Raw genomic sequence first — 25,734 nt, 5'->3', positions numbered from 1 at the left:
TAACATGGAGCTACCTTACTGTCCTTGAGGTCATTCTCTAACCTCCATGCTGAGTTTTCATAATCTAGTTAGTTGGACAATAAGTGAAGCATGACAGTGGTCCACATTTGGCCATTATTATGTGAATTATTACAGTTAAATTGTTATGCAAGTCATGAAAACCTTAAACAGTTAGGTTGGACTGCAACAATGGACACTGACTGTATGACTTTTTATTTTCAGCTAGCCCCTTCAAATAGTCTGTTGCTAAAAAGACAGAAAGATAGCAACTGCTAAAATACAATTAACAACAGACCAGAAGATGTACATGTCTTTTAACAAAGAAATTAGAGACTCTAATTTGTGGAGGGCTAAGCCCTTATTGTGGTTGAACACAAATGGCAAGGAGTTGTTTATTAGAGCACTACTATACAACTGAAGTGAAAAATGCTAAGACAGAGAATCAAGTTGAGATGGGAAACCTATGAATCATAAACCAGAATATCAGACCTTGGATTACTAAACCAGTCAGATCTGTAATCTTGGACAAAGGGCTACTGGTCATCACTGGAATTTATAAGCTAGTCTTTATGTCGAGAACGGTGGTGCATTAAGCAACCTTAGCAACCATTATTTGACTGCAGTGATTCTAAAATGAAGGTGTGGCACACTAAATATTCAAACAAGCCAAAAACAGTTGCTAACATGAATATGACCAAACAAATTGCTTCTATAAAGCTCCTTGCACACATATGAAATGTTATTCTGTTGGACTGTGCACTCTTCATAGTCTTTGTGGCAGTATCTAAGTGTGACTGAGTGCTAGATATAATACAGACAACCTCTTCCTACTGTAGGATTCTCCCCATTGTCAGCACTGTTCTCCAGCTCCATCACCAGCCGCAAGGCAGATTCTGCCACAATGATGGGATCAATTTCCTCGATGGCACCACGGCTTACCACTTCATTGATCAACCACAGAATCTGCACCCACTGGAATGAAATGACATCAGGTCAAGCAGAAGGACAAGGAAGATGTCTAGCTTATTTGTTTGTATTATTTAGCTAGTAAGTGTCATTGCAAACATTTTACTTATATACAGTACATGTATATATTTTGTAAGTGCCATGGTGGATGGACTGGTATCCCAACCAGGATCAGAGCTGGCACCTTGCCAGAAAGGAAGGCTGCAATGGAAGGACAGGGATGAACTGTCATCTTTACAAGGATGGATGCGGGTGTCTTTCCCAGAAGGGAGGCAAGATGAGAAGGACAGATGGTGTCTGCTTCCCTGGGGCAATTTTTTTGCACAATACACAAAGTGGTAGCATACCACTGGTGGAACACCCATATGGATACCAGCAAGGCAGGTTGAGGATTGCAGTCTCATGGGTCAAACCTGTTGGGGTTCTTAGGTTGAAGGGGGGCTGCAGGAGATTGCTATTCACTCTTTGAAAGGCTTCCACACGACCTGGAAGTGCTTCCAGAGTGCAATGATGTGGCACCAAAAGTTCTCCCAGGTCCGGCATAAAAGAAAATATATATATTATATATATGTCAGTTGGCACCCTGCCCAGGATTGGTTCCTGTCTTGTGCCCTGTGTTAGCTGGGATTGGCTCCAGCAGACCCCCGTGACCCTGTATTCGGATTCAGCGGGTTGGAAAATGGATGGATGGATATATATGTCATGGACAGCTGGGGTCCTTGCCTGGCTGGGACGCCTCCACACTGGAAGGAGTAGGGGAAGAGATGTGGTCAGAACATTACCTCCCCCAGGATACTAGATGGCAACCCCCCTGGTTTGCAGCAGTGCCTCGGACTCCCATAGGGCTTCATAGGAGTTGGAGTTTGGTGCAGCCCTGTTGGGATCTGTGGGTGCTGCCAGGGGGTACTACAACTGCTGCTGAGCCCTGTAGAGCAGCTCTTCCGCCACACCCGGAAGTGCTGCCAGAATTACGTCATCCGACACCTGGAGCATTACCGGGTGCCTTATATAAGGGGTCAGCAGAGACCACTCAGGAGTTGGGAGGAGGAGGAGGACGAAGCTTGCTGAGGAGGAGTGGAGGAGAAAGAGAGAAAAGAATTGAGAGATAAAGAAAGAAAAAGAGAAAAGAAACAGAAAGGAAAGCATGTGTTTGGGCTGTTGGGGTCACTGTAAATAAATAAATCAAGTGTACTTTTTGTACTTGTGCATCTAGAGTCTGTCTGTGTCAGGTTAGCGCATTATAGCGGCACCTATCGGTCTATATATATATATATATATATATATATATATATATATATATATATATATATACACACATACACACACACATTTTATATATATATATATATATTCAGTATATATGTGTGAGTGTGTGTGTGTGCTTATGTATCTTGCTTTTATACAGTGGTCATTACACTTGACCAGTCAATTAAAAAGACAGTGACAGTTAAGCAGAGGGAACGAATAGCATACAAAAGAAAGGGGTTTGGGAAATATATAAAAAAAAACAACAGCATATAAAATGGGATTGAAACAAGGTGAGAAGTTAGGACAGAGACCGAACTGAAGATGGAAGAAAGAATGCATAAGAATAGAAAAATGACCTTGCAGTAGTGTTCCATTTTCACAAGGTGCCAGTTTGAATCAGCTGCCCCTGACTGCATGCGCTGAAACACAGTTTTGCATTTCTGCCACAGCAGCATTACAATATCCACAACAATATCTTGATCTGGCTTTACACCCTAAAAGTAGAGACAGAATAGTAAATTAGTAAGGCAGTGTAAGGAGCCTGGCTAATATAATATGTTTACCATTAGACACAATCGGAGTTGTGTGTTAATAAACATTAGAAGTAGTCCAAGAAGGATGATACCAACACATGAGTTCCAAATCTGATATCAAATGTTCTTTCCTTAAACTAGAAGGTAGATATTTTTTGGCAATAGAACAGTTCCTGGTAAAATTATATTCTCACCCCAATAGCTATATTTTTTGATGAGAACTTTATAAAGTAATTTCAATTGCCCAATCACAAACTTACAAAGTCAATATGTATCTCAGAAATGCCAAAATATGGAAGAATGCAGAGCTTGATTAAAAGAAAAAAACGAACTATAACAAATCACACTAAACAAATGTGTTATCTAAAGCATGCTTCACCATTCACTTGAGAATAATTAACTCAAGATACGTAACGCATAGTGCCAAAAAAAAAAATCTGAAAATACAAAGTATCCCATTGGCCCGCCCAATCATTAAAGTGAAAGGAAGAGACAAAAGTGCAAACAGTATGCGGCACCAAGATGGTCCTAACAGGTTATAACAGTAACCTGATAAAAATGAGCTAAAATGAAATGTTTTATTGTCGAACATGTCAAGACTTACTTTGTTTACCTGACCCTACATGGTCATCTTTAATGTCTGCACAAACCAGCTAGACTCTAACAGTTGAGGCTGAGAACATTTTTGTGCTTTATTTTCTATCAATTATGTCATTGTTTTACATTTATCTTTTTATTTTCTATCTTTCATTCATATTGTCAATTTTGTTCATTCTTTCTTATGGTCACAACTATATTGTTTACAGTAACAATGTCCATTGCAAAGCACCTGACCGAACAATGACACTGCTTATGAAATCAACACATGGTAACTATTTAATTTTACTTGTGTTCAGGTTTTTGGACATAAAGTAAAACATTAACAAACCTCACATTGCGCAAATTAGTTAAGGTTTGGAATTTTCATTAGTTTAGTAAACGTTTGCTCTCATCTTTTTGACTTAGATTTTTTGCTTTACGCTTTAGTGGCTTTTATGTTTGACTCTTGCCTGGCATTATTAGCGTTCTTCCCTGTGCACTCCTATAAACCTCTTCTGTCCTGATCCAAATGAGTTTTGTCCTTTTGAACATGCTAGTTTGACAAGAATACTAAAACTTCCATTATAGAAATGTAATTCAGTTCAGTTTAACTGAGACTCAGTGCTCAGTAACACGTTCAAAGGTACTAACGTTACTAATACATATAAATATTAAGGATTGTTTAAACAGACTGGGCAACAGTGCAGTTTCAAACTGATTAACATAAATGGAAGCTAACAGTATGTGTCGATTAACATTATCGCTTAACTATGGTCAACTGATGACAGAGGTGTGGAAAACCAAAACTCATGATGAGATTATATATCTATTATATTATTGAGATTATACACAGTCATCTGAAGTGTAGCAATCTGTAAAAGTTACAGTCAGCATGACAACAGAACAGGCGTTCCATGCAAAATTCAAAATGTGAAAACAAAGTAATAACTCATGTCCACAAGTTTTAAGAAGTGACAATGAGTACGTTTTTGTAGTAATATAAGAAGCCAAGAGTAAAAGATACATAAGATGCAAGTGATCATAGAAAAATGAGATAGGAGATGAATTACTGTAATTAAATTAAAATGACACAAACCGGCACTGGTGCATATATTACAGAGTACAGAGTCTCTGCCAAGTGGAGAAGATCATCTGATCTGTAGTTTTGGCCTCCAGTCCTGTCTTTGTCTGTTAAAAAGAAATTAAAAATATAGAAAAAAATTAAGCATGTGTGATCGGCTGCTTCAGCCTCTTAAACCAACATAATTTTTCTATGAAATGTTACAATGGTGGGCTTCTTTGTGCGAGACTGACACACTACTGTGCATTCCAGAAAACAATATGCCTGGGCACAGATGCTGTCTGTTTTACCACATTTGATATTTAGAGATTAATGACACTGAACATTTTGATAATTTTGATATTAACATTCTCGGCTTTGTCACTTCTACATTTTTTCACTGCTTTTTAAAATAATTTTAGCAATCTCATTTGTTTTAGTCTTTTTGTGTTTTCTGGAAGCATTTATATATTATTATTATTAAAAAAGATACAGCTGTATTGTATTTGTGAACATATCACAGGATAACTGACATGTGGATTATGCAACATGACTTCTGTCTTTGTTATAGGATTCTTTGGCAAATTAAAATAATTTAAACAGCCTTTTCAAATTCAGTGCTTTTTTTTTTTTATAAATGCTCTTAATGAATAATATTCTCCAGCAATGCCATTTTGGTTTCAGTGTGGGTACCACCACTTTGTATCTTCTATTTTCTTAGTTACTAGGAGGTTGCTTGTCTGGATGACCAGAATTGCTATGACTGTACAAAAGGTTAGTGCCATGCAATATCAAAAGCTTCTATTTTCTCTTCTTTGTTTTAATCTCTAGCTATGAACTCTTTCCTGTCTTTTTGACCACATCCTTTGACTTCCATTTTGGTCCAGTTTATATATATTTCTGGTTGTTACCAAAGTTTTCGGCTGCAGTAGCAGGTTTTTGCATACCCCTCACATGGGAGAACATATCTCCACAGATTCACACACATAAGGTTTGTATATTGCCTACAGATGTGATGTCAGTAAGCTATAATAGAGCCTGAGAGATTTTTTACTCTCTTTTTAAGAAACTACGTGGAAGGCTGGCCCCTTCATCCCACTCTCACTCACCTTGTGATGGCGCTCCTCGGAAATGCTTCTGGCTTGATAGAAGTGGCATCACGGCAAGAAGAAGAGTCAGGTCCTGTCTTTCCTTCTGTGCCACTGGATCTTTGAAGCTCTAAAGAATATAATGGAAAAAGCAGAGCATAAGTATTCAGGGTGGCCCTGAACCATAATTGTCCGAAAAGGAAAACCAGTAATATTTAAAACTGCAAAGGCTTTCAGATCAGTGTGGTCATGTAGAAAAGAAAACATTGTTAAGGTAATGCCTGCTTTGGCTACACCTATTTTAAGGGATTAACTACTGAAACCACCCCTATTTACCTATTTTCAAATTTGATTAATTCAGTTAAGGCCAACCTATCTCAGCAGCATCAGCCACAAAGGCAAAAACCAGCACTGGACAGTGTGATGGTCCACATTAGCAAACATTCACTTACACAAACACTCATCCCTGACCAATATGGAACAAACAATAACGCTAACAGGCTATTCTTTGGAACATGAGAGGAGAAGCAAAGCAACCACGGAAAAAAGAAAGCAGACATAAGCAGAGCATGAAAACTCCTTACAGACAGAGATCAGGGGCCACATGTCTAAGCAGTGCGTACACACAGAAATGTTGTGTAAGAACGTTTCCATGTTCAAATCGCGATGTATAAAACCTAAACTTGGCGTAAGGCCACGCACATGTCCACGATAGCTCATACCCTGTCGTACGCAAGTTCTGCGCTCGGTTTTGCAGACTGGTGGCACCCAGCATCAAAGCAGTGCTACTATTCCAGTGTGGTTTACCTTTCTTTTTTAGATCCACATCCCTGACGCGGCTTTATAAATACACTGAAATTAACTGAATATTGTTTATTAGTTTAATGCATCTGATTGTAATTAACCTGTAACAATATAATGGTCCACAGAATGGTCAAACTATTCTAAATACCATAGCTGCTTTAGCGTTGTTACTCTCACTGCACCTTCTTCTTCTTTCAGCTGCTTCTGTTAGGAGTTGCCACAGAGGATCATCTTTTTCCATATTACTCTCACTGCACCACTCAGAGTATTTATATCACTGTATCTGAGTGGGGAATCACAGCTCTACAGCAGCTGACTGGTGTCACACATGTGCGCATGTGAGGCAGCTAAAGGACTTGAGTGATGGCAGTTCTCAGGCATGCCGGGAACTGGCAGAGTGCACTGACTCTTTTTCTCTCTTTCCTGTAGACCATTCCCGGGAGATTCCATCTGGCTCTCTTGACGTCACTTCCGGGACCGAGCCAATGGAAGGAGACCTTACTGGCTCCGGCCCCGTTGATGTCACACCCGGGCTTGAACCAATGGCTAAAGAACATGGGCCTGATCATTATGACCTCACTTCCTGTCTTCCCCTTTAAAAGCCTGTCCCTCTTCCCTAAATCCTCAGTCTTGTTTTGGACTCGTTTGTATGCACATCAGTGTTGTTTATTTTCATAAAAAACGACTTTGCAGCCAGGATACCAGATAATATACGGGCGGCTGCCCCAAACCTTTATCTGAGTATGTCTCATTATTGTGACACTGGAAAAAGAATTATCGGTATGCTGTACAGCATCTAGCTCACACTGCCACAGTCATGCTGTCTATTGAACTGCACTCATACGGCAAATGCTTCAGAGCCTTTCCTGTAGGGACCCCGCGGTTCAGAAATAGTTTCATCCCAAGAACTATAAATGCACTCAATCAGTCCATCAAGTGCTCCTTGTAGAACGCTTTGTAGGTATAAGTACAATTACCTCATTGTAAACTTGCGATACAGTTATAATATTGCACGACCTGAGCCACTTGATAAAGCGTGTATTTATATATGATGACGATATCATTTTTAAGATGAAATGCAACAAAATATCCATCCATCTATTACCCAACCCGTTATATCCTAGTTACAGGGTCAGCGGGGTCTGCTGGAGCCAATCCCAGCCAACACAAGGCGCAAAGCAGGAAACAAACCCCAGGCAGGGTGCCAGCCCACCGCAGGACGCGCACACACACACACACACCAAACACACACTAGGGGCAATTTAGAATCGCCAATGCACCTAAACTGCATGTCTTTAGACTGTGGGAGGAAACCGGAGCACCCGGAGGAAACCCACGCAGACACTGGGAAAACATGCAAACTCCACGCAGGGAGGACCCGGGAAGCGAATCCGGGACTCATAACTACAAGGCAGTAATGCTACCCACTGCTCCACTGTGCCACCCTGCAGCCAAATATGTTTATTATATTATACAGATAAAACTTTAACTTAATTTAAATAATGTATATTATTAATAAACAAACATGTGAGGACACAGTGTTGCAGCGCTAGCAAGGAGCTGGTGCTCCATTCACAGATTGTTCCTGCCTGCTGTATTCTTGCTGGGGCTGGCGCGACACTGGAAGGATAGAAGGATAGAATAATTAAACATGTACTACAAAGATATTTCAATGTTCCTTAAAAGTTTTGAAGAATCAGCGTTCTCAGCTTAGAGATGGCTTTACGTCTATGACAGAGTTGATTGTGTGGCGATTGGGTATTTGGAGAAAGAAAAGTAAGGACAGGAATTGGAGGTTAGTATGTTTGAAAGAGACAGTACTACTGCAATAAAGTATTTCATTGAAGGTCACGCATGGCGCAGCAAGCATCTTGTGTGAGGCATGAACAATCACTGTGCCACCGTGTTCCCATGTTTAATAACATGATTTAACTCAGTGGTTCTCAAACTGTGGAGCGGGACACCCTACGGGGGCACGAAGTAACAAAAAGGGGGGCGCGAAGATGTGAATGATGAGATGAGAGTTAGATAAATGTCGATAAAAGTTAAGTAGGTATAATAAAATATGCATCTATGATATACATGCATCATTAATTTAAAAAGAACAAATTGGTATTAGTGGGCTCCTTTCAAAAAAACATTAGGGGGGCGCAATTAAAACTGTTATGAAAACTCGGGTCACAAATACTTAAAGGTTGAGAAACGCAGCTTTAACTCATATCATTATGAAAATGATATCATCTATACATCACAGTATTTAAATATTGTAATATCACGAATGTAATGGATTCTGTGTCCTGTCGGAGGAAGAGAAAGCCCATTTAAGAAGCATGTAGTGATTCACACACATAGAGCACATACGGTGGTGCTTGAAAGTTTGTGAACCCTTTAGAATTTTCTATATTTCTGCATAAATATGACCTAAAACATCATCATATTTTCACTCAAGTCCTAAAAGTAAATGAAGAAAAAACAGTTAAACAAACGAGACAAAAATATTATACTTGGTCATTTATTTATTGAGGAAAATTATCGAATATTACATATTTGTGAGTGGCAAAAGTATGTGAACCTCTAGGATGATCAGTTAGTTTGAAGGTGAAATTAGAGTCAGGTGTTTTCAATCAATGGGATGACAATCAGGTGTGAGTGGGCACCCTGTGTTATTTAAAGAACAGGGATCTATCAAAGTCTGCTCTTCACAACACGTTTGTGGAAGTGTATCATGGCACGAACAAAGGAGATTTCTGAGGACGTCAGAAAAAAGAGTTTTTGATGCTAATCAGGCTGGAAAAGGTTACAAAACCATCTCTAAAGGGTTTGGAGTCCACCAATCCACAGTCAGACAGACTGTGTACAAATGGAGGAAATTCAAGACCATTATTACCCTCCCCAGGAGTGGTTGACCAACAAAGATCACTCCAAGAACATGGCATGTAATAGTCGGCGAGGTCACAAAGGACCCCAGGGTAACTTCTAAGCAACTGAAGGCCTCTCTCACATTGGCTAATGTTCATGTTCATGAGTCCACCATCAGGAGAACACTGAACAACAATGGTGTGCATGGCAGGGTTGCAAGGAGAAAGCCACTGCTCTCCAAAAAAAAACATTGCTACTCGTCTGCAGTTTGCTAAAGATCCCGTGGACAAACTATTGGAAGAATGTTTTGTGGACGGATGAGACCAAAATAGAACTTTTTGGTTTAAATGAAAAGTGTTATGTTTGGAGAAAGGAAAACACTGCATTCCAGCATAAGAACCTTATCCCATCTATGAAACATGGTGGTGGTAATATCATGATTTGGGCCTGTTTTGCTGCATCTGGGCCAGGACGGCTTGCCTTCATTGATGGAACAATGAATTCTGAATTATATCAGAGAATTCTAAAAGAAAATGTCAGGACATCTGTCCATGAACTGAATCTCAAGAGAAGGTGGGTCATTCAGCAAAACAACGACCCTAAGCACAAAAGTCGTTCTACCAAAGAATGGTTAAAGAAGAATAAAGTTAATGTTTTGGAATGGCCAAGTCAAAGTCCTGACCTTAATTCAATCAAAATGTTTTGGAAGGACCTAAAGCAAGCAGTTAATATGAGGAAACCCACCAACATCCCAGAGTTGAAGCTGTTCTGTACGGAGGAATGGGCTAAAATTCCTCCAAGCCAGTTGTGCAGGAATGATCAAAAGTTACCGGAAACGTTTAGTTGCAGTTATTGCTGCAAAGGGGGGTCACACCAGATACTGAAAGCAAAAGTTCACATACTTTTGCCACTCACAAAAATTTTTGTCTCATTTGTTTAACTGGTTTCTCTTTATCTACTTTTAGGACTTGAATGAAAATCTGATGATGTTTTAGATCATATTTATGCAGAAATATAGAAAATTCTAAAGGGTTCACAAACTTTCAAGCACCACTTTAGAAGATCAAATACAAAACAAAGCATTTAACGTGCTACTTTAGTTACGATGGGATTTGAGAAACTAGTAAATTAAACGATTTTAAGATGAAGTTTATGATGTTCTACTTTAATGACAAAATAAACTACAGGATCCATCCATCCATCCATTATCCAACCCGCTATATCCTAACTACAGTGTCACGGGGGTCTGCTGGAGCCAATTCCAACCAACACAGGGTGCAAGGCAGGAAACAAACCCTGGGCAGGGTGCCAGCCCACCGCAGACTACAGGATTAAAGTGGAAATTTAGAGATTAAAGTTGACATTTCATGCTTTTTTCCCACTGTGTGCCTATTTTTTTTTCTCTGTTCCCTAATAAACTTTCATATGACACTCAGACGCTGGGCTACGACTCGCCTTTTGATGGCGACTTTGATATCTGACAACTTCTTTTTTATTTCGGGCACTGTGCAACTTTGTGAACTTGAGCTTTCGAGTTTCTCTGACACTTTCTCACTCGATCAACTTCCTTTTGTTGTTTATACCACTATTTAATCCAACAAATAGTACGTTTTTCCTTGCCTCGACTTGTTATTCGTTGAAATTCTTCTATTTTCCCCCAAGCTTTTGCCATTGCCTTTTCACAGAAAGCCGAGCTTAAGGGCTATTTATGTTGATTTGCATATTCAAAGAGGCATAATTCTGGGAGGAGTTGGGGTGGGGCAGCAGGCGCGCGCACGTGCGTTACTTTTCACGCTAACCGGGATTTATGTAGCGGAAGAACATGGAAGTTGGCGTTCGCACAGATTTATGCATCTGGATTTTTTTGTGCATAAGCCATGTTATAGTGTGAATTCTACGCACGGTATTATGCATGAGGCCCCAGGTCAGGATTCAGACTGAGGACTCTGGATCTAAGAAGCACACTATTCACTGGACATCTTCAGCACTTACAACTATATCTATTGATTCATCCATAAATGTTGGAACGTAAACCGCTAAAACCGAAATACTTAGGAAGCATGCTTAGAAAATAATTGTGCCAAGTTTATAACTGCATAATAAGAAAGCCAGAAACATAATACAATTTACATTCTGATGGAAAGTTACAGTATTTATGAAGCACTTTTTAGAAGATACTGTAAGTTGTATGTATTGTAAAATGTTTAGTTGACTGACTGATTGACTAGAAACAATTGAATGGCATAAAAACAACCACCTAGTGAGGGTAACAACCTCCTACTCAGAGATAGGTTAGGCAGATATCTAGCTGCCAGAAGCAAGTTTATACATCCCCATGCTGATGTAGCACCACTGAAGCCAATAGTAAAGAGACCATTTCAAGAATTCCTGTGCCCACTATTCAAACTCACCGTCAGCAGGCTGATCATTGGGCTGGAAAGTGATTCAAATGTATCCCACTGTTCATAGAGGAAAGTTAGTTTAACCAGCTTTGCAGCAGCCTCTGCTGATACCCCATTCTCACCTGAGATAAGAAATAAGAAAAATCTTACTTTGAATAGTAAACTGTTAATCACATTCATGTTCAGCCTAAGCACATCTGATGTTCTTTCTATACTGGAGCTCAGTTTTTTTTGTGTGCACTGGGCTCAGATGTGAAAATACACTGAAGAAGAATAAACCGAACTGAATTAAATTGAAATAGGTTCAATTAAATGAATGTTCATGTATACTTGTTAGACTAGAGAATTTATGATAGATGAAAAATGGGTGTTGAAGACAATGGTGACAGAAGAGTTTTTTAATAACTGCAGAGTTATACAGAAAGGAGATTGAGGAATGAAATACTGATGTCCCATGATTTGGCAGCCATTACTTCAACCAGTAAATCACATCACCAAAGGTGACAGCGGTGTTTTTTAATAACTGACGAGTTATTAATGATCAAAAGAATCATGGGGGCTCACCAGACACAGCTAACTGTAGCAAGGATTTTGAATCTGTGACTCCCCCAATGGGTTGTGAGAAGTTCATGAGTTGTCCCACACGATCACCTGAACCACCTCCACCTGAAAAAAAAAGATACATTAAGAAATCATGATCATATGGACTCCTAAGCTTTTAGTACATTCACAGCATAAAAGAAAACTGTTATATGCTTTGGAACATCTGAAGATTATTGCCATGAATCTGAAACCAAATCAAAATAGCCAACACTTCAGTACACATTTGTGAGAAACAATAACTTATTGTGAAAATGACAAATACTGTGCTTCATACAATGTCACTAATAGATCACTCTTACTACAGGACACATTTCAGATCTGGTTTGACCAGTTAAAAAATTGTGCTATGGAGTATCTTTGGGTCACGAGAGACATTTCCGTTTTTAGGCAATGAACACCTTGGACTAAGATATAATGGAAGCTATAAGAAGCCTGTCTACCTGCAAGAATAGCAGTTCCAGCCCACAATAGTTCTTGAGTGACCTCCATGACCTCTTGTTCCTCATGTGTCCCAGTCTGCAAAACTCTGCGGGAACTGTCCCAAAGAGCTTCTATCACAGCCAAGAACTGGGCAGCACTCCCCTCAAACATCTCCACCAAAAGGCGCTCAGTGCTAGTGCGTGGCCAAGGTATCTAGAAAACAGACAGTGGAGATAAGAATCAGGTAGAAGAGGTGGAAAAAACAGGCATTCATCACACAGCTTACCACAAACATGTCCTTAATGACACTTCTCTGCCTCGGTCGAAATAGACCTTTAGGTTTCCTTCTGCTCTCACAGACAGCCCGCTTGAAGACCATTACTGCCATCTGAAGCAATGCAAAAATGGAACAAATAAAGAAATAATAATGAATAAAGGTCACAGTAAGTAGTGAGCTCAGACTTGATTTGGGTTAACAAAACCTTTTATTAGCTGACTTAAGGACTTAAGTAGAGCTGGCTTTGAAAATGTCATTAGAGTGAGTGTCCAAAGTGAAATGCCAAGTTAAAAACATAGTTAATGGAATAAAAGATAAAATGCTTCTAGGATCTCACATTTTACTCTTGCATCATTATTTACTTTTGTGCTTCTTTTTGTCTTCTATTTCTTGCAATGATTAAAAGATCTGTCCATCTCAATATTCTCTGTTGTACTCAGCTATGATAAAATAGATGAAGATTTGTTTGCAAAGAAAGTGAAATTGGACTTTGTTTTCTTACTAAGTAATAGCAGTGGCCTACAAAGTAGAAGACCCATGGTATGTACTGTATTAGATATACAAAACTGTTGGATTTCATTTGCGACTGGAGTAACAAATCTAGCAAAGAAAGGTAGGGGCATTGCTATCCTTGTTTAATGACTGCAACTACCTAGCTTCGATTCAACAAATGCAGGAATTTATGGAGTATCCCAGGAGAGATTTGCATAGCAAAATGGATATATTCATTATTAACAATACGTACCTCAAGGGAGAAGCATGTACTGGTCAGAGCCAAAAGGACATTGATAAAGATGACTGGCTTGCTTCATGATTCTTAATTCTATTCCTCTATTCCTCTATTTTGCAACTTCCTACCTTGATTTCTGCTTGACTTCTAGTTCCATATTACCTTGATAGTGGCTTCTCGAAATATCTTCTCTTCCTTAGGATTTGGTTGGGAGGCGCTCTGCCCATGTAACTCACTCAGCTCACTGATCTTTCCCAAAGCTCTCCGGGCAAAGACCTAAGTGATAAAAAAGATGTGTTGTACAAAAATATAGGTATTTTACAAAGTGGAATACCAGGGGGTGAACTAGCCGCCCCTACCCCGACAGACAAAGGCAGAGACACAAGTTCAGCGCACACGTTTTATTTTTTCAAAATAGGAAACATTTCCCTCATTTCCCACCTTCACAGCACAATTCCCAGTACACAAAGCACTTTCTTTTCTTCTTTCTCTTCCTCTCTCCTTGCCTCCACTCCTCCTCCAGTAAGCTTCATCTCCCTTCCTCCGGACTCTGGCTTCCAGAGTAGTGGCAGCTGGCTCCTTTTATAGGACACCAGGAATCACTCTAGGTGTCCAATGAGCTTCTTCCGGAATTACTTCCGGGTGTGGTGGAAGTGCTGCCAAACAGGGCTCGGAAAATATCCAGGCGTTCACTGGGGGTGGCCATGAGCCACAGCAGGGTTGAGCATCTATGCTCCAAACCCATGACCCCGCTGCAAGCCAGGGAGGCTGCCCTCTAGTGGAGATAGTGTCCAGAATAAGCTTTCTCCTAAGGTCCTTTCATTATCTAGGCGTCCCGGCCAGGTAAGGGCCTTGGTGGTCCGCCACAACAGACAAAAGAAGTTCCATTAGTCTATTCACATAAATGATACAAAATAATGAAACAGGATTTGTGCAGGTGATGTAGCTCAGTGCTACCAAGCCAGAGATCAGTGTATGATATGAGAAAATTAAGACCATCATAAGTCCACATCAATTTAAATATTAGAATACATCTTTTGATCATACCTTCTCACAGTACATTATATGTGAAGAATTGCTGTGCCCTGGTTATTGAAAAGGTGTGTACATTATTAGGAGAAAGAAAGAAAGAAAGAAAGAAAGAAAGAAAGAAAGAAAGAAAGAAAGAAAGAAAGAAAGAAAGAAAGAAAGAAAGAAAGAAAGAAAAAGAAAGAAAGAAAGAAAGAAAGAAAGAAAGAAAGAAAGAAAGAAAGAAAGAAAGACAAATGTTTCAATTAAAATCCTGTGGGAAGATGCTATTAGATAACATGGTCACTCACCTCAGCCTGCAGGTCAGCCTGACAGTCATAGTAGCACTGACAAACTGCTGTGTAGAGAAGTGCCCTCCAGGGCAGATAGCCAACAGACAGCAGTGGTACAGAGGTCTCTGTGCACATGCTGGCCCACAGAAGGAAGTCCAAGGCCTGTAGGTCATCAACATAACAACAGTTTCAGTATGTATAACTTAGCACAGCCACCCAGCCTTTTATATATGCATCTCTACCATCACAGGATATAGTAAGTGTTCAAGCAAACTGCTATAAACTATACAAATATGATTGACTGAGACAAAGTGAACCACCACAAATGTATCATTAAAATTGTTTTCATCCCCATATTTCTAGCCATCCACAGGTAAGGTGCATGCCATTACCTTAGCAGAGTAGCCCACAGCCATTAGGTGCCTGGAGATCACGTAGATGTGAAGTGTACCTGGACAGAAATCAAAGATTGCCGTAAATGATCATTTACAAGGCAATTCAAAAGCAAATCAGTTTGAAAGCACCTTCTTAAAATTTTAAGGAAAAACATTAAAAGAAAGAAAGAAAGAAAAGAAAGAAAGAAAGGTTAGTAATAATCTGGAATTGTGTAGCATTAAGGAGGATAATTTCACAGCAAAGAAAAACACAGTTCTGCTCACAAACGAGCTTTGGAGAACTTCTATGAATCCAGAACTTTACTGAGGTGCATAAATGACAGAAGCTATCACTGGAAGAAACATCTTCTTTCTACATCCTATCCTACCATTAGAAGACTGAGAATTGAATATTATGTTTAGAAGAAGTTAAAATTTCTACAAGATGTACCATCCTAAAAAAATGTAAGTCTTCATTTTATGGCCAGGTAACGAAATTCAAAGTTACAGAGGAAATAAGTCTAAAATGAAATAAACAAGAGAAAGACAAAAAAAAAAAAACAAGCACAGAAAGAGCAGCAGTTTGCTACAAGATATTCTTCTTTCACAAACACAGCTATGCAAACTCTCATCTGGACAGTTTTTAGATGACAACTGACTTAAAATGAAACACGTGGAGCGCTGGAGATGGGTAGGTTTGTTTTGAGAGAGTATGCAAAAAGTTGTTTTTGGGCCCCCATTCTGCATGCATTTTATAAGGCACTGACTTGGCAGAGACACTTTTGTATGAAATTATATGCTATAACATATTGTTGACAATAATCTGACAATAGCAACAGCAACAATAATATTTATCAAATTGGTGTAGAATATGAGACCTGGACGCAGCAAAATAAACTTAAAACAGGACTGCAACTCTAGGCTTTAAATATATTGCAAAAGGCTAATATTGTTCAAAGTACAAGTATGAGCATCTCTCAAATGGGATTAGAGTAAAACTTACATTAAAACTCTGGATAATATCGCCCTCTATTGTTCATCACCACCTATGACTTAAATGATCATACAGTACTCTTCATTCCTTGCAGTTGTACAGTAAATAGTTCTCTATATTCTTGCTAGAAAAAAAACTTTTGATGTTGTGCATAGCGTGGATGATAATATTGCATATTTGCCGACATTGATAAGAATCAACAAACAGGAGTAAATGATGAAAGATAATTAGTATACTTCAATTTCATTGAATTTCTGTGATTAAATTAGAACAATCAGTTTATTTAAGAGACTTTAATCTAATGTATATCTTTATGATTTATGGGGTTGTGTAATATGATTATGCTGTCATCATCACTGAAAACTACCTTTTAGGCTGGTGATTTAACAAAGAGTCACCCAATGTAATTTCTGTGGCTGTTACAGGGCTTGACAGTAATACTTATACTTTCAGGCTAACAACTACGTACTACTTTTTTTCCATTAAACGTATCCAAAACTAAAAGACCATTCAGTCTACATTGTACCCCTTGGTTCTCAAATTGCTAGTAGAGAGTTTCAATTAATAAATAATTATACACATATAATTATTTTAGAGTGCATTCAAATCAGTCTAAAGTGTCACACTAGGTTGTCAGTTCTTTAATATTAAATTGCTGATGTGTCTCAATCCCTGTGTTTTCATTAACGGAGAAGATGCAAATTTAGTGATCTGTATACTAGTGAGTGATTCTCTGGACACTCAAGTGGCACTCAAGTCTTATACTCAGTATCAGTATTTTGAAGGGAGCTTCTGAAAAACATGGTGAAAAGTTGATCAAAATGCCTAAAGAATGTTTTAAGAGTTTTATTTGATTTTTAGAAGATTGATAAAAGGTAGGTCAGCTCACATTTAAGCTATTCAAAGCAAAAAAACAGCCTCCCAAGCAAATGAGTATACAGAACTATCCTTCTGATAAGATTTATCATAGACAAACTACTTTTTAAAATTAGCTTGGTAAAGAAAGCTCTAAGAGGGTTTGTTTTATGTGACTGAAGCAGAAATAGGCAGGAAGAGACAAAATGAGAGCTACCATTGTATAGCAGCCAGCAGAGCTTCTCAATAGGCAGCAAGGCCTCAGTAGTCACCCTGAGGAAAGTCAAGATGCTGATGACCTTGTTGATCGACTGTTCATTCTGCAGAATACTGTCACTCTCCTTTAGCAAGTGGTAGGTACAGATGCTGCTGCCATGTAGAGCACGAAACTGAAAAGAAAGAGTCAATGTTAATCAAACCGATTCAAAGGTACACTAAGAATTAAGAAGGCTTTTGGGTCTTGTAACAGTTCAGGCAGAAACCCTGCCATAACTAATGGGGAACTGTATTGAACATCATAATTAAGAATAATAATTTGAATGTGAAGAAAAGCAGATTAACTCAAATATTAACTATCAGTGCTGTTTCAAAGCTTTATATCCTTTGCTAACCATCATACAAATCAACATATGAAAGTTCAAAATGCTCTGAGGTTAGAAATTGTTACAAGAATGACCAAGAACAAATGTTATAATATTATTAAAGCTGATGCATGGGGACTTGATGAACAATAGCCATTTCACTATTGAAATAAGGCCAATCTCATAGATAAACAGACAGCATATATATTGACAACTGTCTGAGCACATCATGGGCCTGATAAGAACTGATTAGAAGGAAACACTGGAAACTAACTGTCTTCCTTCTTCCTGCACAGCTCCGATGAATTCCTGTATGCCTGCTCCAGAAGTCAGTAGCTCTGCCTATTCTTGTCCCCAGACTATATACCCCAGAAGAACAGCAAGTGATGGAGACATACAAATGTGACTGAAGCACAAATTCTTGCTTAATACAGGTAAAACTCCGTTACAACGAATATCTTTACAATAAAATTTTCATTACAAAGAAGTATTTTTATGGTCCTCCATATGACACGAGTCTATAGAAATCTCGTTACGACAAAGTACATTCAGCAGATACTTTCATTACAATGAAGTGCCCAAAAGACCTTGAAATGCTTGAATGAATCATCCACAGAGAAGTTAGTTCTGTGGTCGCAGCTCAGTTGTGCACAACGACCCCCAAACAGAAACATTGTCAAAATAATTTCTTTCTTCGAACTTTCCTCTTACTATTTTTTTTTTTTTGCTGTTTTTGTTTTTGCTGGTTTTCAGTGAAGCCTTTGCTTATTGCTCATCAACATTTGAAAAACATCAGCTGGAACTTAACCCATTGTCACCCCTCCTGCAGAAAACGGCAGACACGAAAAAATGATAACAGTTCATATTAGAAAAAAAACTTTACATTTTTGCAGCTCTCGATTGTGGCAAAAAGAAAAAAGATGTTGCCAGTGAACTTGGAATTTCCCCATCAACACTGTCAACTTTCTTGAAAGACGAAGCAAAAAAAAGAAGAAAAATCTCGGGTTGCAAATGTATGCAAACTGCTGCATTTGAAGACGTCAAAAAAGACGTTTTTATGTGGTTCAGTGATGTTCGTTCAAGAAATATTCCTATTAATGTGGCACTCATTCAAGAAAATGTGAGGTTTGTAAACTCTCTTGGGACCTCCCACAACCAGACAGCACGCCAAAAAGCATCCCGAAGTGCGATCACCGCATCTGTGGAAGACTGTTTATCCGTTGCTAAGGCAACAGCAGGCTCACAGCTTTGCTGCGGCTCTTCACCAAAGCAAACAGAAAAGATCTCGATGGGTGGTGCAAGGAACATTGTAATTGCAGGGAACAGTATTAGTTGGCCACTAACCTGGCCACAACCCTGCCTGGCTGCTGTGTCTGTGTATAGGAGAGTGGCAGATCATGCTACAATAAATAACTGTGCTGTTCCTGTTTCAAGCTGAATAAAGCTGGTTTTGCTAAAGCACTAAGACTCAGCCTCGTGTTTTGGGGTGTAAGTCAGGGACATATGGCACGACCACGATCTTTTAGGATTCACTTCTGAGGAGCTTCACTGCAGCGCTGTGAGACTGCAGTTGCTCTGCCCCGGCAACGGACAAACAATCTTACACAGACGTGGCAATCGGGGGTGATCCCAAAAGAGTTCAGAAACCTCACAATATGAAGAAGAAGAAAAGGATGATTCAGCTTCTGATTGATAACTGTGCTGCACACAACATGCTTCTGCATTTAGATAATGTCCATGTTGAATTCCTCACACCCAAGTGCACAGCAGTGCTTCAGCCATTGTATTTGGGCATCATTCGCACCCTGAAAATGTATTATCGCAAGGAAATGCTGAGAAAAATTCTCGCCAGTATAACTTGTAGACAGGAAAAGATTAAAATTAACATGAAAGAAGATATTGAAATGATTGCAAATGCTTGAAATATTTTTTATGTCCCTGACAGTTCGTTGTAACGGAATTTTACCTGTATTTGCTTTTTTCTCACATTGCGGAGAGGCATTAAATTAAACTTTGTCCATCCTGACCCTCAAACTTTTATACACTTTTGTATCATTTAATTATAATACACAAATTCTCAAACATGCTTAATCCTGTTCAAGGTGGGGTGCAAAGCCAATCCACTAGACAGATGGCAGGAAGGAAGCCTGAAAAGAGTGTTGTTATGAATTTATTTTGGACAATGTTCTTGTGCCCATTAATTCATTGTTACATTATTATTATCTGTTGGGTGTTGAGGAATGTTGTGAGCAGCAAAGCATCAAGGAGTCGACTGAGAATCAAGAAATCACGGTCATAGACAGGCCAGGGTCAGAATACCAAAGAAGCCAAAACAAGAATGAGTAACAAGAAACAAAGGATAAAATAAAAATCAAAATTCACAATCTGAAAAGGATTGTAACCAGAATTCTAATGATAGAGTCTGCTTTGGAAATAAAACATCAATTTTAAGAAAAATGTTATTGCATCCTACAAGAGATATTGCATAGTGTGATCACTGCCCTGTTTATAGTGTAGGTTCTGTTATGTCATCTGCGTGACGACTGAGATCACGAGACCTTCAAAACAGCATTGTAAAAATAAATAAATAAAGCTAAGATGTTACTGAAAATCACCTTTTGTATTACAAAAGAAAAAGTTAAAACAATATCAGCAACGGAATGATCATGCTTAAAACCTCCAAAATAGTTAAAGATATGCATCCAGAAATTTTTGTGTTTTTGATAGAAATTGACACCTTCTGTTATCAAGTTACGACTAAGCTAATTCAAAATATAGCCAAAGTATTACTAGTGTGACTGTGACTGCCAAAGCTGAAGTTTAGTTTTCTGTCTCTTAAAATTTTCTACTTTTTGTGTATATATGTATATATTAGTTATTTATCTGTTATTGCATTTATTTATTTAAAGAGCTTCTGTAAAAAGCAAAATGTCCCCCTTGGGGACCAATAAAGTTCTATCTATCTATCTATCTATCTATCTATCTATCTATCTATCTATCTATCTATCTATCTATCTATCTATCTATCTATCTATCTATCTATCTTGGCTATTACTGCTTGAAATAACTGATTTTAACTTATTATTCACATATGTCTGCAATGTCCCAGTTTCAGCAGCAATCCCTTCAGTGTCCTAATAGTAAACTCCCATAGCATAGCTGTAATTAGTCCTGTTTAAATGCTATTTGACTAATAGAGAAGCTTTCCTAAATGAATATGCACCACTGAAACCAGTTGTTCTGTTTACTTGTGTTACCTGTTACATTCTTAAAGTTCGGCTCTGGGCTTAATAATAGCCAAAATTGAACAGCTTTCTCAAGAAACATGTCAGTCTATTTTTTTTTTTTTTTGGCCATGGGGGAAGGCCCAGATAGACAATTGCTTAAAAGGATAAGGACATCAGAATGTGTAATGTGAGAAACACAAGCCTTACAGGTTGCCTTCTCCACTAAATGCACGCCAATACCAGTATCACCTGCAATAGAGAAAAGACGACCCCGGGATGCTGAGCATGATACCCTTTTCTAATCATCTTTTGTCCAATGTCTGTGTTCTATTGCCCATTTTAAACTTTTCTTTTTCTTTGCCAGTTTCACATATTAAAGTGAAAAAATGGTCTTCACAGAAATTTAAATTTTGCATGCAGAATGGTATGGAATAGCACTATCTGTCTTTGCTGTAACAATGAAGTATCACCCCTCCAGTGCTGCAGATCTTTATTTTGTTATGGAACACTGCAGATTCTGATTTGGTATCTGCATTTTTGTTCAGAACTGAGCACTAAACATCTCTACATACCGTGAGAGCTGCAGTTTTCACCTCCAGTCCTTCAGGGAAGAACACACTTCTGAAGCAGTTCACATCAGTAATCTCATCTAAGTTGAAGGAACCAAATTTCTGTAGGTAACGTTCGTAGGTTTGCCATATTGCCAGGTCATACATCTGCAGGAAGAACATGCGCAAGCATGAGGAGATGCATCTCCAATCATTTCAGTTTTCAAGAAAGCATCTTACTGACCTGCAATTTATAGAGAAAATCACCAAATTCCAGGAGCTTCTCCTCAAAATACACAGGTGGCAACCTGGGCTTGTACTTATTGAAAATATTAAACAGACTTCTGGCCCTTCAAAAGAAAATAAAAAAAAAAAAGAAATCTGGAAATAGTAAGACACATGATTTATTATGAAACCTTCCTGAAAAAGTGTAATATGTCAAGACTTTTAGGTTGCCAGATCAGTTCTTCCTAAAAACGATGCATGCAAATAACTGGGGTCAAGTCACTTCACAGCAAAAATGTCAAAATACAAAACGTGCAGAGCAATGCCACCCAAATTGGAATGACCACATGTGCCATGTGTAGAAGATTCTGATAATAAGAGCCCTGCAAGTGTGTATTAAATCAAAACAAATCAATGCTTTTGTCATAGTTACCTAAGAAAAGCTGTCCAACGTGCTTTACACCTGCCCTGAATTTGCTAATAGAAAACAAAAGATACTTAAATGTATATTACCATATGATTATTGAGTAAACTGTTAGAAAGTGCACAAGAAGAAGAAGAAAAAAAATTGAAAAACTAAAGTTAAAGTGCACTCATGCCAAACAGGCTGGCTCAGAGGTACATACAGCTATTCCAGTTGTCTTACCAAAGTGCTGCATTGTTACATAAACAAAAATAAGACAATCCTCTGACAGAAATGATCTGCCTGGGCCTAATATTCTATCTAAACCCATAAATGAAGAGGCTGCTTTAGAGGAACACATCCGTATAAAAACAAAAGAGAATCCTTTTTATTCATTCTGAACAAGGATCTTGAGTTACGGGACCAGTTTACATTACCATCATTATTATTTTCCTAGTGCAGAAATAGAAAATAAAGAAGTTCTGTGGTCAGTGCAGCTGAATAACAACTTTAGAGACCCAAGTTTGAATTGCTTCCTGGTTACAGCGTGCATCATTTTTGTATATTTTTCACATGTCTCTCCCTCAACATCACAAAAACAAGGCTTGTGATTATTCACTCTAAACCAGTGCATTGTAAATGAGTGTGGGTGTCTGTGTGGCTATGCCCTGTGTTGGACTGGCATTGGGTTAGATTCTTCCTTGTACCTGAAGGATGAATGAGAAGTACAAAAATAAAACAGAACACTTAAAAAATTACTACTTAATGTGTTTGAAAACACACAAAACCAATGATAAAATATGCATTACTCCAACTGTGGCCTGCCTTTACGGTGCTAGGTATCCCATCTACCTTAAGCATAATTCTCTTCTCCTCTCATTCTGTTGTTCAGCTTTCTCCTATTGAAGAACAACTGCTTCTACACAGGATTCGAGCATTCCATTTTAATGAAATTGCACAGAAACTTGCAGATCATACTTAACCTCATATATTGGAGTGCATCCCCATATGTGTTTGTGGACATTGTCGCTGGCTTTATCTAAACCACTCAAGTTTTCTCTGAACATGAAATCCAGCCTTTCAGATTGCAAACATAAAGATAACATTACATTGAGGTGATCAAATATTACCGTTTTACAAGTCTCAGTGTGTGGTGGAAGTGGGGTTATTGGAGCTATCTCACAGTTGCAGAGTCCTGAAATCAAATCCAGCCCAGTCACTGTCTTTATGGGAGTTCCCTAGGAATTCTGGAAGTCCTAAAGATCTGAATAATAGGTGGACAAAGTGGACTAAATGGCATTTTAATGGCTGTTACAAAGCAGCACACTAGTAACTCGCCGATCCAGCATCCTCGGTGAAAATCCTGTCTGGGTGGAATTAACACATTCTCCCTGTGTTTAAATGGATTTTTACCTAGTTACTCCAGTTTTCCCCCTTATCTCTGAAGATGTGCAGGTCAGTTGGTAAGTCCAAATTAGTTATGTGGGTGTGTGTGCATGTATGTGCCCTGAGATGGAATGGAACCCAAAACTGGGCTGTTTCCTGCCTTGTGCCCAGTGCTGCCAGGATGAGCTTGCACCCCATGATCTTACACAGGATTCAACAGGTATACAAATATATAAATGTAATTTTGATGATCACTGTAATTGGTTGTTATTATCTTTCCAATTCTCCTTTTCTTATTGATGCACAATGGTGGCACCTGTTGTTACTGGCATTTTGATGAAACAATTTGTTCTTTCCAAGGGAGTTGATATTAGAAAGAATCTGCCATCCACACTGACCAAATAACAAACTTTTCTCCGACTCAGCCATAATTATTGAGATTCATAGGACACTGTAAAATCTCCAGGGCTGAATCACCAGCTAATCAAGGACAGGTAGACTTTGATCTGCCTTTTGTGTTGTTTTTTGTATCCTCAGTGACCATGGCCCCAGATGTTTTTGTTTCCTGATAGTGCAATATTCTAGACTGTGCTATGCTGGGCCAGTGTTATCACATCAAGAGATGCCCACCAGATCCTTTAGGCGGTAGTAATGGAGGACAAAAAGGTAACTGATGGCCAGCATGAACAATGCTGCACATTCTCTCTGTGACACTTTAAGCACTTTAGATCATTTACATGTGTCAAGAAATGCTCCTGGGGTTCCTTTACACTTATGGCAACACACCTTTACAATACTTCACTGATAACTGTGACTGCTCTTTTTATTGTTTGCCAATTAAGAAGCTTTCTTACTTTTTAATAAGTCAAGTGTATAATTGTTTGTAATAATATTTATTTATTTATTTATTGAACTTCTGTATGAAGCCAAATTTTCCTCTTGGTAGAAATAAAATTCTATCTATCTATCTATCTATCTATCTATCTATCTATCTATCTATCTATCTATCTATCTATCTATCTATCTATCTATCTATTCTTCCCTTTATCATAAATATACTTTCTATAGTATAATGCATTGTTTTGCAAAGCTTACAGCATTTTAAGCTCAAGGAATATGACAATTACTTTTAACTCCAATTGTCTGTACAGTCTCCAGTTTTCAATCTGATACCAATATGTATGTAATGCTAGTCCATATGTACATGTAGTGCCTTGCTTAATCATTGCTACAAAGAACGCAATCTGTTCTAGATTAATAAAGTGGCCCTTAATAAAGTATACATGCTTATTGCCTGATGATTTTGCATTCTTTTTGTGTCCTACTGCATGCAGTGGCACAGCCAATAGGGGTTTGAGGAGCATTTGCTTTAGGGCCCATCCTAAAGGGGGATCTACAAATGTGACAAAAGTAGTCTAGTAAGCATCCTACTATAAAGCCTCATATAAATTATATATATATTACAGAATGCAAGGGGGCTTAGCCCGGCTAACTATCATGTTGAGGCTAAATGGCCTCCTGGAGTTGGGTCTGATTTCATGGAAGCTCTTATTTACCATATGCTATCCATCCATTATCCAACCCACTATATCCTAACTACAGGGTCACAGGAGCCAGTCCCAGCCAAAACAGGGTGCAAGGCAGGAAACAAACCCCGGGCAGGGTGTCAGCCCACAGAAGGGCGTGCACACACACTAGGGACAATTTAGAATCACTAATGCACCTAACCAGCATGTCTTTGGACTGTGGGAGGAAACCCACGCAGACACGGGGAGCGAACCCAGGTCTCCTTACTGCGAGGCAGCAGCACTACCCACTGCGCCATCATGCCCCCACCATATGCTATACATTTGGAATTTGTGTGTGTTTGCATGGGGTGGCTTTTGGAAGTGCCGTGCTTGAGTGGGTCCCACTAACAAGCTTGCCACCCAGTTAAAAAATATTATTTTGCATGTTATTTTGTGTTTTACTTGCACTTAATTTGTAAACATGTAGTATTTATGTGGCTCATAAATGGATGTGTGCTATGAAAGATTTGATTGAATGAAATTGAACCTATTTCTCAGTGTGTGGGTTTGTGAATGCTTCATGATAGTCTGGTGTTCAGTCCATGGCTAGTTTTAGCCTTGTGTTCGAAGTTCTCTTTAGTGAAATGTTTAGTGAAATAAGCAGGTTTGGAATATGACGAATGGATGAATGGATCAGACCAATCCATACAAATGAAAAATAACTACACAGGAAACCCAGAGTCATTATTACATACTGTAGTAC

At 38.7% G+C, this 25,734-nt stretch overlaps 1 protein-coding gene across 1 annotated transcript in view; it reads right to left on the bottom strand.

Moving 5' to 3' along the window:
* The window catches only part of cfap54 (cilia and flagella associated protein 54), a 199,772-nt gene extending 174,484 nt beyond the window's left edge, over positions 1-25,288 (bottom strand). The window contains exons 1-15 of the mRNA XM_039760566.1: positions 25,281-25,288; positions 21,694-21,799; positions 21,474-21,617; positions 17,311-17,482; positions 15,263-15,321; positions 14,889-15,032; positions 13,732-13,845; positions 12,849-12,950; positions 12,583-12,775; positions 12,104-12,205; positions 11,549-11,661; positions 5,496-5,604; positions 4,423-4,514; positions 2,571-2,708; positions 822-972 (exon numbers count right to left, since the gene is read on the bottom strand). Of these exons, the coding sequence (XP_039616500.1) occupies positions 822-972; positions 2,571-2,708; positions 4,423-4,514; positions 5,496-5,604; positions 11,549-11,661; positions 12,104-12,205; positions 12,583-12,775; positions 12,849-12,950; positions 13,732-13,845; positions 14,889-15,032; positions 15,263-15,321; positions 17,311-17,482; positions 21,474-21,617; positions 21,694-21,799; positions 25,281-25,288 (1,747 nt within the window). The remainder of the gene's footprint in view (positions 1-821; positions 973-2,570; positions 2,709-4,422; positions 4,515-5,495; positions 5,605-11,548; positions 11,662-12,103; positions 12,206-12,582; positions 12,776-12,848; positions 12,951-13,731; positions 13,846-14,888; positions 15,033-15,262; positions 15,322-17,310; positions 17,483-21,473; positions 21,618-21,693; positions 21,800-25,280) is intronic.
* Between the last annotated feature and the right edge of the window lie 446 nt (positions 25,289-25,734).

This window comes from Polypterus senegalus, chromosome 8 (genome assembly GCF_016835505.1).
Source record: "Polypterus senegalus isolate Bchr_013 chromosome 8, ASM1683550v1, whole genome shotgun sequence".
In the NCBI taxonomy this organism is placed as follows: Eukaryota; Metazoa; Chordata; class Cladistia; order Polypteriformes; family Polypteridae; genus Polypterus; species Polypterus senegalus.
The sequence above is the reverse complement of the archived record's forward strand: the minus strand, read 5'-3'. Positions and strand labels throughout refer to the sequence as shown.